This window comes from Equus asinus, chromosome 12 (genome assembly GCF_041296235.1).
Source record: "Equus asinus isolate D_3611 breed Donkey chromosome 12, EquAss-T2T_v2, whole genome shotgun sequence".
Lineage (NCBI taxonomy): Eukaryota > Metazoa > Chordata > Mammalia > Perissodactyla > Equidae > Equus > Equus asinus.
The window spans coordinates 75,203,087-75,216,085 of NC_091801.1; the positions used below are offsets into that span (position 1 = coordinate 75,203,087).

Below are 12,999 nucleotides of genomic sequence, written 5' to 3' on the forward strand. Positions count from 1 at the left end.
CGTCATCACATGTAGAGGTGGGTGTTCACTCACGCAGGTGCAGTTGGAAAATATGCCTCCACCCCACCTCTGGGGAAGGGAGAGAAGCTGGAGATTGAGTTTGATTGCCAATGGCCAATGATTTAATCAATCATGCCTATGTAATGAAGCATCCATAAAAACCCAAAAGGCTGTGGTTTGGAGAGTTTGCAGGTTGGTGAATATGTGGAGGTGCTGGGAGAGTGACTCACCTGGAAAGGGCATGGAAGCCCCACACCCTTTCCCCATGCCTTGCACTGCACATCTCTCTCATCTGGCTGTTCTCGAGTTATAAGCTTTTATAACTGTAGGGGAGGAAGACATTTCCTCTACCCACTCTGGGTCCTTCTGGCCAGAAAACAAATTAAATTCACATGAGACAGAATAAAAGGAGAAAATTAAACAAAGCTTTATAACATGTATACATGGGAGAGGCTCAGGCAACCTGAGCAACTCACCAAAATGGCTTAAGCCACCACCTTAAATATCATCTACAGCTAAAGACAAAGGAGGATGTTGGGGGTGGGTGGACTCAGTCATGGGAGATTATCAGAGAAGTACAGTAAACAGGAGTAAGGTTATTTTGCAGATTTAAGTCCTTGCCTTCCTCACTGATAAGAGTTTCTAGAGATAAGGTCATCCACTTCCTTCCTGGTAGAGGGAGGGAGACACCTTTACAGATGGAGATTTCCTTTACAAATGTGAATGTTTCTTAACAAAGGGTAAGTAAATTCTGCTTTTCAGAGTTTCTTTCCTGTCTGCAGTTTTTAAAAGTAACCAGTCCCAAATAATCCTCATGCCAAAGAGACATATCTTGGGGTGGTCAATTCCAGTCCTCCACATAATAAACCAGTGATCTAGTAAGTAAAATGTTACTCTGAGTTCTGTGAGCCATTCCAGCAAATTAATTGAACCCAAGGAGGAGGTCATAGGAACATCTGATTTATAGCCAGTCAGTTAGTAATAAAGGTAACAACCTGGTCTTATGACTGATATCTGAATTGAGTTGCCAAGGAGGGCGGTCATTGGAACCTCGAATTTATAGCTGGTGGGTCAGAAGCACACATAACAGACTGGGCTTGCCACTGGCACTGAAGTGTGTGTGTTGGGGGGCAGTCTTGCAGGACCTGTAACCATGGGCCCATTAAAGCCAGTTTGAACAGACCCCACCTCTTATCAACAGAGTGATTAAAAATTGTCTTTCAGAAAATTTGCAAAATTGCATAGCGTGAACATGTGTAGAAAAAGGGATCTTGACCTGAAACCACTGTGGAACCAAAGATTCTCCTCCCCACAGAACGAAAGGACCGGGACATGATAAGAAGGGAGGTCCATCATCCAGGAAGATCTGGATCCTGGACGCGGACATGGCACCGCTCATCAGGCCATGCTGAGGCCGCATCCCACATGCCACAACCAGAGGCACTCACAACTAGAATATATATCTATGTAATGGGGGGCTTTGGGGACAAGAAGAAGGAAGAGAAAAAAAAGAAGATTGGCAACAGATGTTAGCTCAGGTGGCAATCTTAAGGAAAAAAATGTTTAGAACCTTACCATAAATGTTTAGAACCTTACCGTAAATGCCTGAAGGCCACCAATCAAAATTGTCTTGCCATCATTTCTGGCGCCAGCCTGTTCTCCCTAACCTCTTAAATTTCACCCCAAATCCTGTATCAGGGAGACAGATCCAAGGCACTCCCTGCTTCTCTTAGCAGACTGATCTAGCAGTAAATCTGTCTTCTTTTCCCAAAAGCTGATGCTGTAATCAATTGGTTTTTTCTGCACATTGTGTAGAAGAACCCCATTTTTGTGTGATAGCAGACTAAACCGTTAAGCTGTGGAATTTGATGCTATCTCTGGTAGACAGTGTCAGAATTGAGCTGAATTGTAGAACATTCAGTTGGTGTCTAGAAAATTGCTCGTTGGTGTGCGGAGCCCCCCACCCCCTACTTGGAATTCTCCCAAAGTGGAATTGGATCCAGAACCTAAAATACTGGGTAATGCCTAATTCTTGTTCTTTTAAAACAAATACTGTAGTTGAAAATCCGAGACACAAAGAGACCTACGGACCACTCAAGGTGTTATCTATAATATCGCCCCTTTATTCTCTAATAAAAACAATGTTACACAACATTCAAAAAAAAACACTGGTTTTAGTCATCTGCTTCTGAGATTTTTTTTTTCATATTTCCAAGCAGGTCTGCCACTCCCCTCCCTCATTTCACTGGTTATAAATAGGGTTTGGCTGAAGCTGGGTTTCTGCTTTCAAAGGCATAAAGTGCTCTGGCTTTATTTCTAACTACTCCCCCTGCCTTCTGCACTCAAGATTCAAGGTAAATGTGATTAGCAGTGATACCATCTAACCATAACTCTATTACCTTATCTGAGGCAAATTTAATAGGCAGGCTTCTCTCTCTCATACACACTTAGTAGCTACATTAAAGACCAGGATGGTACACTTTATGGATGAAGATTTCTCATAGGAACTTTACAAGCATTGCATGTCCCACTATATGCAATATTTTAAAACTCATTTTTCTGAGAAAGATGAACATCGACATAGGTAGAATTTATTTAAAAACTATAGTCAACCATCACAGTTTCTTGTTTCTATCTTCTTCTGAAGGGAGAGGAAAACAGACAATTACATGATGATTTTAGCTCAGGTTCCAGCCTATAAAACAAGAATCAAGAGAATCAGTATAAAATCTATTGGTTTTCTTTAAGGTCTTTGAAACAGTCGGAAAACCTGATTCTTCCTCCAAAGCCCTCGACAATGCTTTCTGCAAGGCAAACTGGGAGACAGTAATTGTCTCTAACACCATATAGTCTAAACACGCATCTCCTGTCAGGCCCTCTGATTTGCTCTTCAGTTGACTGTGTAGTTAAGAGCTTGGGTTTGGGGGCAGACAGACCTCAGTTCAAATCCCAGGACCATTACTTACTGTGTGACTTTTGAGAACCTATTTTCTCTCTTCAAGTTTCAGTTTCCTCGTATTCAAACAGTGGGGATACTCACACTTATCTATTCAGTTTTTATGAGGATTTTTGTCAGAAAATGCATGTAAGACACTTAGCATGATACTCGGCACATACTAAGATCATGATAAATTATGCCTCCCATGATTATTTTTATACCGTAAGGATTGGTTAGTTACAGTTATAGTGATAACTAGTAAAAGTGATTACAGAGTGCACAACTAACCACCCCCAAACTCAGTGGCTTAAAATAATAACTGCGTATTTAGCTCACGCTCCTGTATGTTGACAATTTGGGGTGGCCTCAGCTGGGCAGTTCTTACACCGGTCTAAGCTAGACTCACTTTCAAATCTTTGCTGAGCTGCTGGGTCAGCTGGCGCTGGCCAGTTCATGGTGGCCTCATCTGGGATGATCGGGGCTTCTCTCCTCCAAAGGGGGCCCAGCCTTCTTCACCTTTTCTAAGTCTCTGCTTGTACAACGTCTGTCACTGTCCCATTGGCCAAATCAAGTTGCAAGGCTGGCCCACATTCAGGAGTGGAGAAAGACTGTGCCTCCCCTGGGAGGAGTCGTGACGTCAACTGGATGAGTGTGCATAACACAGCCAGAGGAAGAAATTGAGGCCATTTTGCCAATCTCCCACAAAGAGCCTCTTCCAGTACTTTGATTGACCTATGTTTGTTTCTTGTCCTTTATGTTTATTTCTTTCCTCCCTCCCTCCTTCTCTTCCTTAACGTTTACTTACTTAAAATATTCCATGCACAGGTGATATAGCAGTAAATAAGATTTGATTACAGCTGTCATAAAAGTCTTGCAAAGGACCTCACTGCGTAGAATGCCACTATATTTAAAAGCTTTCTTTCTCTCCTTTTACCAGCTCTACGACACCCTGTGTTAAATGCTAAAGCTAGCTAGCATTTTAGCAAATAACAATGAGAGAGAATGCTTTCCTCTAATTGTTTAAAATGATAGTGTTTCTAAGGAAGGGCTTCCAGCTGCTTTGTCTGATCTAATCAAGAACTCAGCCTTATTATCTCAGGATTTTGCTCCCTATCCATTTGCAATTCTCTTTATAAAACGCAGACGACTGTGACATTTGGCTTGTGGAACGATCAGGAGTGTGCATGTTGCACACTGTCCTAGTTGGCACAGAAGGGGTTGGGAATGACCTTCTGGGTTAGAGGCTTATCCTTTTCATTTGCTCTCATGTGTGTTTTCAATTACTTTGGCTGGCATAGGAGCACGAAAATTACTCTCGAATCCAGAGTGCAGTGATCTTAAAATGCACAAGCCTAACTGGCAACAGAAATGGCCTCATAAGGTGTGTTAGACTCTGAATGGGAGTCTCATCCGGCTTCAACTCTTTCCCCAGGCAATGGAGCTCAACCTTGGCTGCACACAGAAACACCTGGGGAGCGTTTAAACCAGCTCCCTACCCAGCACACTGCAGACCAAATTACATCAGAATCTAGGGAGTCGGATCTGGGCACAGGTATTTCTTAAGCTCCCCTGGTAATTCCAAAATTCATTCAAGTTTGAGAACTGCTGCCTTGAGGAGACTCATGGAACGTTGTAGCACCAGGGAATGCCTCTTGATTTTGAAACCGAGGAAAATTAAGTCCAGAGAGGTCAAAGATTGTTAAAAGGCCCGGTAAGGGGAAAGGCAGGATTCAAACTCAGGTTTTCTAAGTCCAAAGTCAGTGCTTTTTATGCCTCATAAGAACTGGAAAGCCCTGAGTCACTAGTAAGCAATGGCAGAAATCAAATGGAATGACATGAAACAAAAAAAACATTTTATTGATAGAAACATATAGTGAGGAAGAAAGCTAAGCCATGAGAGCATCAAATTGCATCATCGTGATCTTCTGGGAATAAACTTTTGGGACAAGTAAATATCCTTGCAGTTATTTACCATAAACTGTAAATTTGCTGACAATTACCTTTGAACACTAAAATGTCTGCTAATTAAAATTATCTCAGTGCCTGATTTAGAAACTGGAACAAATATTGGACTAAACTGGAAGCAGAGCTATTTCAGGCAATTTGGGCTAAAGGCTAATACTCTAAGATGTTGACAATGAGCTTTCTGCTATCATGGTAACCAATATTATCAGGCAGACATCTTTTCTTGAAAAGGGATCTAGGGGCCCAGCTCTGTGTTGGCCACACACCATGTGCAAGGACAAGGGCTGGGCAGTGTGGGGACTGAGGGAGATGGATAAGCCCAGTGCCAACCAGTCCAAATTTGGCTTCAAGAGAGGAGCACGGGCACAGAGGGGATGGGAAGGACGTTTGCAAGACAGGACATAAGAAGTGGTCCAGAAGAGGCAGATGCTCTTAGATCAAGCACTAAAGAAGGTGGTGGCAGAATCAGTCCCGGGGGATCGGTGCACAGGCAGAACTTGATCCAGAGGATTCGACAGGGAAAGAGGGTCTGAATGGTAACAGTGTTACCACAAGCTATGTGAACAAACTAGGAAAATACTTAGGTGTGGTATGTGTGATCCAACAATTATCCTGTTACCCCCGACTTTCAGTTGTCCTTTCTCAGCATCTCTGGTGGCTGATTTTATTTCTGGCAACAATGCAAAACCAAAGGACCAAGGGGATTAAAAAAAAAAATTATGGGCCAAACTATCTCAAGGTCTTTGGAATTTGCATCTTTTTTGACTAATGTAAGCAGAGATGTCTGTCCTTAGGAATCATACCCTCCTTTGGCTTCTGGGGCACTGTGCCCTCTGAATCTCCTCTATCTCTGACTGTCTCTTTGGCTTACATCCTCCCTCAGCAAGCTTTCTCTGATTCCTGGCTTCAGCTTCTGTCCTTGAGCCAAAGATTCCCAAATTTCCCACCTTGAGATGCCTCAGCCTGCCTTCAGATCTATTCACTCGGATGTCTCCCTTGGACGTCTTCTCAAGCTTAATGTCAAAGAGAAACTCATATCCTCTTTTTACATACCCTCCCTAAAACAGCATTCCTTTCCAACTTGGCTGCTGCTTTCCCAGCACCGTCGGTTTCCTTATTCCAACCATGGAGTTACATAACTAACAGATGCCTCTCTTTTGCTCTCAAGTCAGCAGCCAACAAATCCCAAGGATTCTTCTTCTGTAGTAAGGTTCGGCTCTTTTCTACAGCCACCACCAGGACTAGGCACCTAACACCCGCTTCTGTATCAGTTATCAAGGCCTCCCCTCTAAGGTTTCTCTGCCATGCTGTCCACTCTGCAGAGCCCTGCTTCTGATAATTCAATGCTACTGTCCTCATAAAGAACCTAGAATGGTTTCTTAAAGGACAAAGTCCAAGCTTGGATGTACCGTTTGTTAACTAGTTCTATTTTACCTGTTTTGTTTTCATATTCGTTGAATAAATATGTACTTTATTTATATAGTTATTAAATTAATATGCTCTAGCACCCTACCATGTGCCAGGTAGTGATATATAAATATGAACAGGATATGGTTTTCGCCATTTTCTGAAAGGTGTATAGTCCACTGATGGAATAAAAGCACCTATGGCACGGGGCTGGTCCCGGGGCCGAGTGGTTAAGTTCGCGCGCTCCGCTGCAGGGGGCCCGGTGTTTCGTTGGTTCGAATCCTGGGCGTGGACATGGCACTGCTCATCAAACCACGCTGAGGCAGCGTCCCACATGCCACAACTAGAAGGACCCACAACGAAGAATATACAACTATGTACCGGAGGGGCTTTGGGGAGAAAAAGGAAAAAATAAAATCTTTAAAAAAAAAAAAAAGCACCTATGGCAGTTTAATTAGGATTCCAGGGAAAAGTGCTACAGTGGAGGAAAATCAAGATACCATGAAAGTCACGGGGAGAAAACTGGAGACAGGAAAGATGGTGTGGATGATGAAAATATGCAGCAGTGCCCTGAAGGATAAGTGAGTGTTGGCCAAGTACTTAGTAGTTTGACCTTCGCCCTTAGCAAGAGACACTCTCCTCCTACCAGTATCTGTGACTCACTCTCAATGCTAGCCTCTTTAAGGACTCCCCAGCTCTTTAATTCAAAACGTGCTTTCTTCCACGTATATCTCAAGACTAGTTTCCCTCCAGCCCTTCCTGGCTCTTATCTTCATCTTCTTTCTTTTCTCTTTTCACTACTGCACAATGTCATTTCTTAACCAGCATGATGACACTACCCTCTAGGACTAAGGTCCTCAAATTTACGTATTTATTTGAACTATCCTCTCGTGTGATTCGATAAGTTTAGCTAGGAGACCTAGGAATCTGCTTTCTAACAGGTTCCCAGGCAATTCAGCCACAAAAAGATGCCGAGCCACTTGGAGAAACACCTTTTTAGACCTCTGTGGCTTCCTTCTCTTTCTCCAGACAGGCTGTCCACAGCCCACAGTGCCTAGCAAAGTGCGCGCGTGCTGCTGAATGGTCTAGGCTCCAAGTGTCTGCTCAGCTCAGAGGCAATATTAGATACATCAATTATTAATGACACTCACAGAGTCAAGAAAAGCGGCTCAGCCAAGTGGACACAACCGCCCTCTCTGGAAGAGACTGACTCCTGAGGCGTAAAATCTCTTTCAAAGTCACCAGCAGAGCAAGAGGAAATTACATTTTCTGTCCTCTCAAAAGAAAAAGCGCAGCCATCACCCAAAACGACCTCGATGCGTCCCTAAATAAATCATGCTTTCAGAGAAGACAGAACGCACTTCAAGCTCAATAGCTTATAAAAGAAAGCCTACGGGTGCTTAATACAGTCAAAGCAATCCTGCTAACCCTCGCAAATGTCATAAAATGACTCAACGTAAGAAACAAATATTGCTAATGCACCTCGAATAAGGATGAATGGAAACGCATAAGACTCAGATCACTAGGATGTGACAGTAAGAGCAAGGCCGAAATTGCTCCACGCCTCTGGACTCCCCACAACCCCCACGAGCCCTGCAGTCCCGACCCTCCCACCCCAACAGCCCCGCGCCGCCTGCTCCTGGGCGGAGCTCGGCCGCCCTTTGGGGGCGGGGCCCGGACGCCGGCGACGTGCTGACGTCAGGGCGTGGGGACGCCCAGGCGTCGTCCGGCGCGGAGCGGGGCCGGCGGTGGGCGCTGTCGCTGGTTCGCTGGTGTGGGCCGTGGGGTCGGCGCTCGCTCTCCTCCCGCTCTGCCCTTCGCCGGGTCAGGGCCTCGGTGGCCCGGCGCCAGCCCGTCATGGTGCCGTCGGCGCGCCCCGCGCGGCCACGCTGAGCCTTGGTGCGGCGGCGAGCGCGGCTCGGGGTCACCATGCCTACCCGTGAGTGGCCGGCCGAGGGTCGGGTCGGGCCTGGCGGAGGAGCGTTGGGAGGCAGCGGGCTGCTGGGCGCGCCCTCCCGGGTCGTCCGCCGGGGCAGCGGGCTGGGCTGGGTGACCCAGGAAGTGCCCTCGGCCGGCCGAGTTAGTTTCGTTTCGGCTTGGCTTTCCGGGGTGGGGGAGTGGCCTGTGCCCGCTGCACAGACGGGGAAACTGAGGCCCGAACCTTCAGGACGCGCGGCGAGGACGTGGCAGAGGTGGTAGTAAACTGGAGCTGTGGGACTTCAAAGTCCAAGCTCTTTCCCCAGCTCTCTGCGGAGCAAAGTGGGACTTTATGGAAATGCTGACAGTAACTGCGGTCCCATGGCCATTGCCTTCTCCCCTTCTCGGGGGCAGGCATCGCCTGGTGGGACGCGCCGGCCCAGGGGGTCTGGACCTGGCCCAGAGACCGTCCTTGCGGCGCCCGAAGTCCCAGCAGCCTTGACTTTCTCCTTGTCTGCCACACGTCCGCGGTGGTTGAAGAAGGTGCTCTTTGGGGAACGTTTAGGCTTGTATGCCCCGAAGTGTGGCTGTTGAACCACCTGCTTCAGATTCACCTGGCGGCTGATTAGAAATGCCGCTTTAGGGCCCCTCCCTAGACACACTGAGTAAGATTCCGGAGCTTGGGCCCTGGAATCTGCATGTTTAATAAGTGTCCAAGGTGTTATTGAGGGATGCTAAAGTTTGACAATCACTGGACGTTGGAGGCGATTTGCGCAAACCAGACACTACAGTACTACGAATGACCCATTTTTAAACGACCCAGAGAATCGCACTGTAACTTTAAACCCAGTGGCCCCTATGGCTCTGTGCACACTCAGGAAGCTCCTGAGCTTGGACAGAGAGATTATGCTTAATGATGATTGATTTGAGATTCTTTTCAAGTAGGGCTCTCTTTCCATACTGTAGAATCTTTAAACACTTGTCAGTGTGTTCCCAATTAGCTCATATTTCCTAGAATTCGTAACACCTACTGACTGTCCTTATTTTGGTAGACATGTGGGACACTGGATTTTCAGGTCAGCCTCAAATGCGTATATTGTCTAGAGGTGGGTAAAGAGGAATTATTTCCTGACATTAGAAAGTTTTATGTAATGCTGTGGCAAATCTTTAAATAATCTTGATGTAAAGATTGCTTTTAACTGCCTGTTTAATGTGTGGGTAAGGTGGATTTTGTTTTCTTAACACAGTTCTGTGTGTCCTTAACTCATGGTCTTGGATTTTTGTATCCAGTAAATATGTCAGCATCTTATATTTTAATTTTATCCCTCTAGATCGGAGGAATATTATTACCATCATTCTCATCATTGTCAGTTTATGATTTCTAAATTCACGTTTATGTGAATATTTGAGATTAGCGCTGTGGTAATCTTTCACTTTCTCAAAGTGAAGGGGAGGAGATTGGCACCTCTTCTTGAAAGTTAAGACTTCAAGTGGAATTTACTGGTAAAATGGCAATATAAGTATCCTGTGAAATTAAACAAGTTTTTAGTTGTGTTCTAAGGTTATCTAGCTTCACAGAGTGGATATAGAAAATTTGTTTCTTTTAAAATGTGTGATTTACTATGCAAAACGACATAGAGATGCGCTGTGTTGTGTTTTGCATAGTTAAGAATTCAGATTTCATGACCTGACTGGAAGGCGAGTGAAATGTTTATCTCTCATTATTGTTGTTAATATTTATTATGGTTCAGTTTCTGTGATTTCATAGAAGTGTGGTACCAACTGGTGTTACCCGTGTGAGGTCAGTAGCGTTCACATCGCCTTCTCTCTCCTTTTGTGGCCACAACCACCAAAATTGCTGGGATAGTGCAGTGGGCAGTAGTCTCTTGGAAATTCTGCTTGTAGAGTAAACTCCCAGCATGTTACATACATAAGCAAAGACAGCACAATTATTTCCTTCTTTAGGGATGTTTTTAGGAAGAAAATCCTCTCCAAATAAACTAAGCTTTTTTTTTTTTTTAATGTCAGATGAGTTAAGAGGCTCATGTACAAGCTCAGCCAGTTAATCCTTAAGGGTTTAGGGAAATAAATATAAGGCTTTTCTGTAAAGTGTTGTTGGAGATGATCACTAGGGTCTCTCAGACTGTATAATTCCAAAAGTGACCTTTGCTCCAAGTCATGGAATTATTCTACTATTGCTGTTTAGTTGCTTGTTTGGAATATTGATACTCTCAGTCATTGACACTGGTGTTAATAAGTAGAATCCGCTGGAGTATGATATACCCCTGAAGGCTAAGCAGTGACATATCTGGTGAATGGTAATAGTGGCTTCATTGGAGTTGTTTTGGAGAGCCATAGACTGTTTCAGAAAGCAGCTACCTGGAAGGGTGCCTGACAGGAAGCGGCTGTGACACAGGAACAGTTCTGTGGTTGTGTCACTCTATATTCAGCTAGTAATTTGCAACATTCACTAAGCACAGATTTCAAGACTGTTTCACTAAATGATCTTTTCAAACCTACAAACCTGTAATTTGACACATCATTTCTCTAAAGGCTTTTATTTCATCCTCCTCCATTCAAAAGACCATTAAGAAACATTTTGATCTTAAAGCTTTTCAAACCCTGAATCATAATTTGAGTAGAAGAAATGTTAAAGCTTCTTAATCCAATCATTTTATTTTATTTCATTTTGCATATCAGGAGCCCGAGACTCAGTGACTTGCAGTAACTTGACTAAGGTTGCACATGGCGTAGAACCAGGACTTGAACACAGATCCCTGTAATTCGTAACCACGATGAGCATAGCTAACGTTTAGTTTTTCTTAGCAGTAAGTTGATAACGTTTTTTTCCCCCTGGAGTTACACTAATACAAAAGTAAGCTTGGCCAAAACTTAAATCAGACGTGTTATCTTACAAGAAAATTTAACATTTTTGCCTTTGCTTCTGTCTTATTTTAGGAATCTGGGCAAAGAAGGCTGGGGATTTCACTGGTGTTCTAAGCAGGTGCTTGGTCATATAGACATAGACTTCAACTTTTTTACTAAACTACTTATATGAAAGGGGCTCTCTCAGTTGACAGATAACTAGCCTCAAAACAAGTCCAGGAAAATAAGCTCTTTTATTTTATATGAAAAGTTATTGTTATTGGCTAGGGGAAACTGAAACTCTTAACCATTGTTTGCTGTTAAACTTTGCTTTCAGTAGTTATTTGTGGTTAATACTTTCTTTTTTCATTTGGATATTGGCATTGATATCTGTCCAGATTTGTTAGGTTGTGGTAACGTGGTCATTCCATGTTTGGTTTTTTCCCGTTGATGAGGCTGATTATATTTGACTTATTTTTCAGTCCATTCTTAAGAAAGAAGTACAGAATATAGATGAATTGTGAAGTGAAAGAAGGATGCTGGTTGAAGTGTTTCCAATTAGAAACACATTACAAGCAAGCTTGACCTATTACTGGCTTGTGAGCCTTTTGTGTTCATTCATTCTATCTTCTCCGCCCCCCCTTCCTCTCAGCACCTGTGTATACTGCCAAAGTCACAGCTGAAGAATTTTCTTTCTCACAGTGACCTTTAGCTTGACACTGTTTTGGTTACTACCAGATCTCATCTTTCAATCTGTCCCCACTCGTGGGGACGTAGGGCTGCCTTGAGGGTGATGTAGGTGGTGGGAGATAAGGCTGGAGAAGGAGATGGGAGTCAGAATTTGAAGGATTTTATATGCTATGCAATTAACTTGACTAAAAGTGTGTTCAAGTTGTCGCTTTCACTGTTACAGTGACTGTCTATTTTATAGGCATACTAGCAGTTTCCAACTTACTGGTTACATTATAAAAGCTGAAAATATGCCACTAGTAATAGGAGTTAATTATTGAATATTGGTTGTGTGCCAGGTAGTTCACTTTGTGCTTTACATGAGTTATCTTATTTAGTTGTCTCCCACTTGGAGGGAGGCCCTATTTGACCTGTTATAGAAATGGAGAGATCGAAGTTCAGAGAAGTTAAGTAACATGCCTAATGACAGTAAGTGGTAGAGCTGGGTTGGAGTTGGTGGGTCTGACTTCAGAGTCCCACTTCTCTTTTCATGCTGTACTGCTCTGAGCCAGGCAGGAGTTGGATCTACAGTCATCTATCAGTTTGTTTTAACACTGTCACTTTTGCTTTCACTGTGCCTGATGACATAATAGGTGCTTGGTAAATGTTGAATAAATGAATGGTTGAATCTTAACTGGAGTCAGAGAAGTTATTCTTCGGATACCATAACCTGAAATAACTTTTTTCCATAAAAACAGTGTTATAAAAGTTTTGTAATTTATAGTCAGATTCTTAGCTGACCTGCCTGTAACATTTGCGAGGCCTGAGATAAGAATACAAAGACTGCAAATCATAGTCTACATCAGGGTTTCTCAGACTTTGTTCTGTTGCTGTCTCGGGTGGGATAATTTTTGGTTTGGGAGGTAGAGGGCAGTCTTGTGCGTTGTAGGATGTTTAGCAGCATCTCTGGCCTCTACCCACTAGAAGCTAATAGTAAATCTCCTTGTTCCCCAAAGTTGTGACAATCAAAAATGTCTCAAAACATTGCCAAGTGTCCCCTAATGGGCAAAATTGTCCCTAAGTTGAGAATCATTGGTCAAATATTTAGACGTAGATCAGGCTGTGCCCCAGGTTTCCAATCAGGGTCCCTGCAGCCTGCTCCCCAGAGATTGCCTTCTCAAACTGGAGGCTCGAGGAATCTGCCCCCTGACCCGGTCAGCTGTGATCTCTTGGGTCAG

At 43.9% G+C, this 12,999-nt stretch overlaps 1 protein-coding gene across 5 annotated transcripts in view; it reads left to right on the top strand.

Annotated features, from left to right (window-relative positions):
• The first annotated feature begins 7,996 nt into the window (after positions 1–7,996).
• EFR3A (EFR3 homolog A) overlaps positions 7,997–12,999 on the top strand; it is a 103,499-nt gene continuing 98,496 nt past the window's right edge. For 2 of the 5 annotated variants that reach the window (XM_070481611.1, XM_044781180.2), the window contains exon 1: positions 8,024–8,249. Coding sequence is in view for 2 of the 5 variants with exons in the window: in XM_044781180.2 (XP_044637115.1) it covers positions 8,240–8,249 (10 nt within the window). In the remaining 3 variants the exon portion in view is untranslated. Of the gene's footprint in view, positions 8,250–12,999 lie in introns of all 5 variants that reach the window. The other 3 variants (XM_014831319.3, XM_014831323.3, XM_070481610.1) reach the window with 3 other exon arrangements.